At 56.2% G+C, this 9022-nt stretch overlaps 1 protein-coding gene across 7 annotated transcripts in view; it reads left to right on the top strand.

Moving 5' to 3' along the window:
- A4GALT (alpha 1,4-galactosyltransferase) overlaps positions 1 to 4199 on the top strand; it is a 28246-nt gene extending 24047 nt beyond the window's left edge. For 2 of the 7 annotated variants that reach the window (XM_011945128.1, XM_011945127.1), the window contains exons 2-3: positions 553 to 693; positions 2340 to 4199. In XM_011945128.1, coding sequence (XP_011800518.1) covers positions 2386 to 3447 — 1062 coding nt within the window. In that variant the 5' untranslated portion in view covers positions 553 to 693; positions 2340 to 2385 and the 3' untranslated portion in view covers positions 3448 to 4199. The remainder of the gene's footprint in view (positions 1 to 552; positions 694 to 2339) is intronic. The other 5 variants (XM_011945131.1, XM_011945130.1, XM_011945132.1 and 2 more) reach the window with 3 other exon arrangements.
- Positions 4200 to 9022: the final 4823 nt, after the last annotated feature.

Here is a 9022-nt window from a genome sequence, read left to right as displayed (position 1 = left end):
TTTTTTTTTTTTTTTTTGGAGACAGAGTCTGGCTCCGTCACCCAGGCTGGAGTGCAGTGGCGCAACTCGGCTCACTGCAACCTCCGCTTCCCTGGTTTTCAAGTGATTCTCCTGCCTCAGTCTCCTGAGTAGCTGGGATTACAGGTGCGCACCACCACACCTGGCTAATTTTTGTATTTTTAGAAGAGACAAGGTTGCACCACGTTGGCCAGGCTGGTCTTGAACTCCTGATCTCAAGTGATCCACCCTCCTCAGCCTCGCAAAGTGCTGGAATTACAGGCGTGAGCCACCACGCCTGGCCTCTTTGTCTGTTTCTAAATGGTGCCCCCACCAGACTGAGAACTCCTTCAGGGAAAGGCGTTCTGATTCTCCCCTTCTCCCAGGTACCAGTGCAGGACCTGCCCCTGTTCCCCGAGTGTCCCCTGAGGGTTGGAGCGAGTGAATGTATCAGTGAACACATGAGCCCCAGGCCTGACCTGCCTGTGTGGCCAGGGGGACGAGGCCTCTGAGAGCCAGCGACCTGTCTCACTCTCTTCTTGCCATCTTTTACAGATGGATTTGCAGCTGCTGCAAGTGTGTGGAAGGGTCGTGTTCGTGTTGGCAAAGAAGGTCGGCTGTTGAGCCAGGGTGTGTCTCCCAGAGGCCTGCAGACTGCCAGGATCCCCACCTCTCTGCAATGGGCTGCCCAGGCTGGTCAGTTACCAGGCAGTGACATCGTTGAGGTTCCCAGCTCTCTACCCTGGGAAGGGCCCAGCCTAAGTTACCAAGCCCCAGGCTCCCAGTACCACTCTCAGCCTGTGTGAGATTGCCACCCCACCTTCTGCCTATCCTTGGAAGGGGACCGACTCTCAGTTCCCCTTAGCAACCAGGTCGTACCCAGTGCCTTGACTTTGTGCCCAGGTTTCCTGGCACCTAAAGTAGAAACGATACAACTGCCCCCTGGGCTTGCTGAAGGCCAGTGGCGGTGTGAGTTTGTCACGGAGCATAGAAGTCACTGAGTTAATGGTGATCCCGCTGGCTGTTAACATCGATACAGTTCAGGTCAGCATGAACCAAGTTCCTCCAACACATCAGGTACATTGGCTAGCCACTTCTTCCAGGCAGGGCGGTGCAGTGGTGAAAGCAGGGACCCTGGCCAGGTGGCCTGGGACCTAATCCCTGCACTGTCACTGCTGGCTGTGGGACTCTGCACAAGGTACTGTACTTTTATGCCTCAGTTCCCTCATGGGGTGGGGGTGGTAATTGCCACCCTATAGGGTGGTTATAAGGGGCCACACATGTTCCTATGTGTGAGATGCTGAGAAAGTCACCTGATATGGACAGGATGGACAGCCAGTATTTACAGAATTATGAACGAATGAATGTTACCCTTTAGTGGGTTCCAGCGTCCTGTCCTGCTGGTGGGAAGACTGAGGCTCAGAGAGCTCCGTAACTTGCCCCAGGTCACACAGCCGGTTCAGACAGAATTGGGGTCTCATGCCTCCTAGGTGTTCACACAGTCTTTTCCCCAGGAGCATGGTCCAAGCCTGCTGCTCCCCTAACCACTTGCGAGGTACCTGGGTATGTTCCTGCACTGGCCAAGCGCACATCACCAGGAAAGAGAGGTCTAAGGCAGTAGTACCAGTCAGCATCATGGCCTAAGGCACAACCTCCCAGTTTCCTTCCCACCTGTGTCTATGAAAAGCACAGCCCAGGGTCTGAGCTGGGCAGCTAGGGGACCAAGAGACCCCCTTGTGTCTGGAGCAAAGGGCTCTGGGATGCGGTAGGCATCCCATGTACCTGGAAGGAGCGCCCTGTGAGTGCACCTGCTGGGCCAGCCCTTAGCAAGCCAGTGCCTGGGCCTGCCAGAGCCCCAGGCCTCATGTTGAACGTCCTCAGGACCCCTCAGTAGCCTGTCCTTGGAGGAGCCCCAGGCCTGGTTCATGGAGCTGAGGCGGGCATGAGCTGGGCCTCAAATCCCAGGCTGTCAATCCTAACAGAGCCCTGTGTGTCACATGGTGAAGCCATCACTTCTGACAGTCCTTATGCAGACCAGACTCTGGCCTGGGCCTGTAATGGTTACACACCATGGGTGGCACTGGTCTGGTCCTTGGGGGAGCTCACGGGTGTGTCACAGGGAGTGGAAGGGACCCTGCTCAGACCCCAGTCTATGGCCCACTGTGCTCCCATTTCGTAGGTGAGCAGCCAGCAGGCAGGGGTTCAAGCCTTGACCCCTGTGGGCCCGGAGTCCATGGGCTTGGAAGCCAGCCTTGGCTCTGACTGATGTTCAGAGGAAGCATTTTCCCTGTGGGTCGGGAACACCAACGGCCTCCCTGATGGCGGGTGCTCATCTCTTGCAGACCAGCCGGTTCCTGCTGGAAGCTCCTGGTCTGATCTGGGGAGACCATGTCCAAACCTCCCGACCTCCTGCTGCGGCTGCTCCGGGGCGCCCCAAGGCAGCGGGTCTGCACCCTCTTCATCATCGGCTTCAAGTTCACGTTTTTCGTCTCCATCATGATCTACTGGCATGTTGTGGGAGAGCCCAAGGAGCAAGGGCAGCTCTATAACCTGCCAGCAGATATTCCCTGCCCCACCTTGGCACCCCCCGCCCCACCCTCCCACGGCCCCGCTCCGGGCAACATCTTCTTCCTGGAGACTTCAGACCGGACCAACCCCAACTTCCTGTTCATGTGCTCCGTGGAGTCCGCCGCCAGGACTCACCCCGAATCCCACGTGTTGGTCCTGATGAAAGGGCTTCCAGGTGGCAACGCCTCCCTGCCCCGGCACCTGGGCATCTCACTTCTGAGCTGCTTCCCGAATGTCCAGATGCTCCGGCTGGACCTGCAGGAGCTGTTCCGGGACACACCCCTGGCCGACTGGTACGCGGCTGTGCAGGGGCGCTGGGAACCCTACCTGCTCCCCGTGCTCTCCGATGCCTCCAGGATCGCACTCATGTGGAAGTTTGGCGGCATCTACCTGGACACCGACTTCATTGTTCTCAAGAACCTGAGGAACCTGACCAACGTGCTGGGCACACAGTCCCGCTACGTCCTCAACGGCGCCTTCCTGGCCTTCGAGCGCAGGCATGAGTTCATGGCGCTGTGCATGCGGGACTTCGTGGACCACTACAACGGCTGGATCTGGGGTCACCAGGGCCCGCAGCTGCTCACGCGGGTCTTCAAGAAGTGGTGCTCCATCCGCAGCCTGGCCGAGAGCCACGCCTGCCGCGGCGTCACCACCCTGCCCCCCGAGGCCTTCTACCCCATCCCCTGGCAGGACTGGAAGAAGTACTTTCAGGATATCGACCCCGAGGAGCTGCCACAGCTGCTCAATGCCACCTATGCTGTCCACGTGTGGAACAAGAAGAGCCAGGGCACGCGGTTCGAGGCCACGTCCAGGGCACTGCTCGCCCAGCTCCATGCCCGCTACTGCCCCACAACACACAAGGCCATGAAGATGTACTTGTGAGAGGCCTGCGAGGCCACCTTCCCAACCCGCTTCTGATGGAGGGGGCACTTGGCCAGGCTTCCTGGGGAGGCAAGATTGGGGGCCCAGGAGAGGGAGGTCTAAGCTGCCACTGGGCTTAGGCTGGCTGTTGAGGAGCTGAGGGAGCAGGTCCAGTGGGAGGCTGTGGACGCCCCCCGGACAGTGTCCTGTCTCGAGGCAGGGCTGACACGTGGTGCCAGAGCCTGCGGAGTGAGCTCAGTGAGCGCCCCAGGCCTTCTAGACAACAGGCAGGAAGGATGAACCTCAGGGTACCCCTGGATGGCACAGGAAGCCAGACAGTTGGGGCAGAGGTGCCCACGAGGGCAGAGGCCGGTGCTAAGGGGATGGGGAAGGAAGGACGAGGTTCCCAGAGAGGAGAGGAGGCTGTTGCTAGGAAAGCGGCAGCGATGGGGGAGACCCAGCCCTAAGGACCGGGTGTGGAGGATGCTTTTCTCTTTTCTGGTTTTGGTTCCTCTTTCAGAGGGGCCAGCAGGGACTGAGTGGGCAGAGGCCTGGCAGTGCCAGCCTGGGGAGCCCCTTAGGGGCAGCCCCTCCTGCCCACCCCATCCTTCCTCCTCTCCAGAGATGCCATGGGGGCGCGTATGCTCTGCCCCTTCCCTCTGATGGGGGCTGGGTGGGGAGGCTCTTTAGGCTCAGGAGAAACATTTTAAAGAAACTCCCTCCCCATTATAAATACGGGAGAATAATCAATAGAATAAAAGTGACCCACTGTCCCCTCGGGCCTTGTGATTGGTGAAGTGCGTTCTGCTCACAGCCTCCTCCGCTTCATTCTTCTGATGGGGAAGCCACTGGGTGGACAGGTGGTGGCTTTGCCGAGGTCTCACAACCTGCCCAGCACAGAAGAGCCTAGGACCTGGCTCCTAGCCCCGGTGTCCCTGGTGATGGAGTGGGGAACGAGGGGAGCTTGTTTTTCCCTCTTCCTTTTTCAAGGCTCGCAAACACCCAAGGTTGGGTCCCACCAGCACACCCCCTCCATGACAAGCCTGAATCTGTTTAACATAAATGGGACCAAATGTGGACACTGAGGAGCCCACCACCCATCCAGGGAGGGGTCCATTGAGGGAGGTGTGAGGGCCTGTGGGGTTCCTCTGGCCTCCGCCTGGATGCTGAAATCCCGGGAGGGTCCTGAAGTACTGTGTGGGTGGCTCCAGGACTGGGCCACAGGAATATCTGATCCCTACAAGGCGAGACCCCAGCTGGTTCGCATTGTGGAGGCTGCCTAGGCGTTCCCACCAGGCTGGAGGAGAGCTCCCCACCAGGACTGGGGGTGCTGCCAGGAGCACTGGGGCCCAGCGGGCTGCTTTTTGGCAGCTGAAGGGGGAGGCATTCATTGGCCTCCGTTTTCTGCCCACAGACCGTCTTGAGCAGCGTGGGAAGGAGGTGAGCTTCCTGGCTCTTTAGGGGTATTCAAGGGCAGGTTATGTGTTGTTTCCTTTTTTTTTTTTTTCTTGAACTCCTGACCTCGGGTGAGCCACTGCACCTGGCCCAGGTTTTGTTTTTGATAAATACAAACGGTTGTTAAGTCAGTGATTTCTCCAGCCACAGCAGCATTTCAAATGAGCAGGTTTTACTTAAATAATACAAACCATATACTAACTATATATGTATGTGAACAAACGAGATGACCTTTTAGAGTCCAGCATTGTTTAGTCATTTGACCATTATACAGTGAGTGCCTACTCGGTGCCAGCATGAGGTCAGGAGTTCAAGTCCGGCCTGGCCAACATGGTGAAACCCTGTCTCTACTAAAAATGCAAAAATTAGCCAGGCATGGTGGTGGGCACCTGTAATCTCAGCTACTTGGGAGGCTGAGGCAGGAGAAACGTTTGAACCTGGGAAGCAGAGGTTGTAGTGAGCTGAGATCGCGCCGCTGTGCTTCAGCCTGGGTGACAAGAGCAAGACTCCGTCTCAAAAAAAAAAGGCGTGGCGTGGTGGCTCATGCCTGTAATCCCAGCACTTTGGGAGACTAAGGTGGGCAGATCATAGGGTCAGGAGTTCAAGACCAGTCTGACCAATATGGTGAAACCCCATCTCTACTAAAAATATACAAACTAGCCGGGCGTGATGGGGGGCGCCTATAGTCCCAGCTACTCGGGAGGCAGAGGTAGAATTGCTTGAACCCGGGAGGCGGAGGTTGCAGTGAGCTGAAATCGCACCACTGTACTACAGCCCTGGTGACAGACCGAGATTTCATCTCAAAAAAAAAAAAAAAAAAGGAAATTATGTGCATAAATGTCTGCTTAGGGCAGAGAGGTGGGTAGGAAGTGCCAGTTCCCAGGGAGGATGCTGTTGACTCCTTATCCATGGCCATTCTCCTCCTGCTTCTTTCTTGCTAAGGAAACCCCAATTTTCTTCAACCCTCAGGTAACTTAGGCCTGTAGAGGAAGTGGGCCCTCTCTAGGCCTGGGGGTGAATCTCCTTTGGTCTAAGCCAGTCAGAGTCATTCTAGTCCCTTCCTAGTAATTGGAGTGGAAATGGGCATGTAATGCTATTCTGGCCAATGAGAGGGCAAGTCAGCTGGAAAAGGGGGCTCTGAGAAAATTTTCGTAGGCAAGAAAGCAACATTTATTTTCTGCGTTTGGCATAAGGGTGTAATGCTCTAAGCAATGGCAGCCATTTTGGGGCCATGAGGAGACAAGTCTGAGATCAAAAGTCACCACATTGCATCCTTGAAGACATGAAGACCTCAAGGAGCTGCTGAGTTAACCAGCCCTGGAGGCGCCCTATCCTAACTCCTTGTCTCATATGTTAGATGCTATCTACTGTCCTCAAGAGTCTTTTTTCCTGTGGTCCTTAGTAACAGAACACACTGAGTTCTAGGCAGACATATCACCTCCCCTTGGCAGCTGGCTGTGGCCATGTGACTAAGTCCAGGCCAATGGGATGTGAGCAGGAGTGATGCCTGCAACTCATGTATGATCTTAAAGACATCTGCTTTGGGCACTCTTCCTCGCTTCCCACTGGCTAGAGCGTGGCAGCAACTGGAGCAAAGGTTTTGCAGGGCACATTTTGGGGGTGGCAGAGTGGCCCCAGCGGCCTTGGAGCCCTCACCTTGGGATTGTAATGCGAGACAGAAACAATCTCTTTTTTTTTTTTTTTTGAGGTGGAATTTGACTCTTGTTGTCCAGGCTGGAGTGCAATGGCGTGATCTCAGCTCACCGCAACCTCTGCCTCCCGGGTTCGAGTGATTCTCCTGCCCCAGCCTCCGAAGTAGCTGGAATTACAGGTGTGTGTCACTACACCCAGCTAATTTTGTATTTTTAGTAGAGACAGGGTTTCTCCATGTTGGTCAGTCAGGCTGATCTCAAACTCCCGACCTCAGGTGATCTGCCCGCCTTGGCCTCCCAAAGTTCTGGAATTACAGGCATGAGCCACCACGCCTGATCTAATTTTTATATTTTTGTAGAGATGGGATTTCACCGTGTTGGCCAGGCTGGTCTCGAACTTCTGAGCTCAGGTGATCTGCCTGCGTTGGCCTCCCACAGTGCTGGCATTATAGGCATGAGCCACTGTACCTGGCCTGGTCTCGTTTCTCTCCTTGGAAGTTGGTGGGGCCGGAGCCGGCTTCTGATTTTTGGCGGTGACTACAGCTGGGAGGAGTGTCTCCCTCTGAGCTCACGTCTCACCTCCCCCTGGTTTCCTGCTGCTGCTGCTGCTGCACCCCCCTGGAAGGGGATGCTTCTCCCCCCGACCCCATGCCCCCCACAGCAGCACAGATCACACCTGAGTCCAGGGCCTGTGGTCAGGGCCTGAAGCCTGGTCCCACCCTGACCCCCAACCTCACAGCGGAATTCCGAGCACGCCTTGCACTGGGCTGATCCGCGTCAGAACAAGCAGAGATTTAGGAACAAGTGAACCATGAAACCAGACTTCCAGGAACACAGGGCTCACTCATCCCCGATCTCTGTTAGGCGCTCAGATGGAGGACATTACAATTTAATATTTAAACAAGAAGTTGAATATTGATACGCCAGCCAGGGGGAAATTATTTTCCTTCCCCTAGAGCTGCTGGGGTAACGACTCCCTGCTTGCCTGTGCCTGGCCTGCTGGGAGGATTCCTAAATAACCGACAGGATGCCCGCCCCAGGCCATGCAGTGCCCCCCCCATCCGCCCCCAGTAAAGGATGGGTCCACATCTTTCTCAGTCCTGGCCAAAAACGTCTGTGAACACACCCACTAGAAACAAACCAGGAACAAACCGCTGCTCTGAGGATCTGATTACATTTCCCCAGGGAGGTTTCCGCCAGAGCGAGCGCCCCTCCCTCCTTCTTTCCCAGAACTCAGATGCCCAACAACTGTTCTGGCTCCTGCTCCTGAGGCGGGGGCAGCCTGAGGAACCAGGGCCTCAGGCGACAGCCAGCTCTGCTAGGCAGGGGCAGAGCGAAGTGCAAAGTCTCTCTGGAATCCCCCAAGGCAGAGGGCAGGAGCCAGACTCCTCCGGTAGCTGTGGGGGCTCGGAAGGGGACATTAGACTCTGGTCTGCGGCTGTTGGCACAGGGAGGTGAAGAATGGTAGCTGCCACTCGAGGCAGGCACTGGACCCCTTCCCGGCTCCCCAGCCAGCCTCCTTCCTACCCTGCGCACAGAACAGTGAAGGTCTGGGTTCAAATCCCAGCGCCGCCACCTACTTGCTGAGCCTCTGTTTCTCCACGTGGAAAGTGGAGGTGTGATAATAACACCACTCTGTGTCGTAGAGAACGTGCTCTGTGCCAGGGGCTGGGCTGGGCTGGCTCATTTGATCATTACAACCATGCTGGGAGTGGGCACCACCCATCTCTTTGCAAAAGAGGAGACATACAACTCTGGCCAGGGGTCGGAGGCCAGGAGGGAGGGTCAGAGGATCTTCGGGACTTAGGCCCATTGCTCCCAGCCCAGAGGTGCAAGAGCACGGCACCATGATGGGCAGAGGCTGGAGTCCTCACCTGGCCGGGTGGTGTGGTGGTAGTGGGCACCTTCTGGCCTTCCGGCCTTTCTCCTGTTACCTCTGCCCTGCCTGTGCCCGTCCTCACTGCCTCTGTTCTCCAGGATGCTACTCTTATTTCTGGCCAGCTGGATCCTGGCCCATTTACAGCAGTTGCATTAAGAGGCTGGGCTGAAGCCAGGCGCGGTGGCTCACGCCTGTAATCCCAGCACTTTGGGAGGCCGAGACGGGCAGATCACTTAAGGTCAGGAATTCAAGACCAACCTGGCAAACATGGTGAAACTCTATCTCTACTAAAAATACAAAAATCAGCTGGGCATGGTGGCGCGTGTCTGTAATTCCAGCTACTTAGGAGGCTGAGGCACAAGAATTGCTTGAACCCAGGAAGTGGAGGTAGCAGCAAGCCGAGATGGTGCTACTGCACCACCACCCACCTGGAGTGTGGTGGTGCAATCATGGCTGTCTGCAGCCTCAAATTCCTGGGCTCAAGAGATCCTCCCACCTCAACCTCTCAAGTAGCTGGGACTACAGTCATGGACCACCACACCTGCCCAGCTAATTTTTAACTTTATTTGTAGAGTCGGGATTTTGCCATGTTGCCTGGGCTGGTCTCAAA

The sequence above is a fragment of the Colobus angolensis genome, unplaced genomic scaffold (assembly GCF_000951035.1).
Source record: "Colobus angolensis palliatus isolate OR3802 unplaced genomic scaffold, Cang.pa_1.0 Scaffold239, whole genome shotgun sequence".
In the NCBI taxonomy this organism is placed as follows: Eukaryota; Metazoa; Chordata; class Mammalia; order Primates; family Cercopithecidae; genus Colobus; species Colobus angolensis.
Note: the sequence above shows the minus strand (reverse complement) of the source record. Positions and strands in the feature narration are given on the sequence as shown.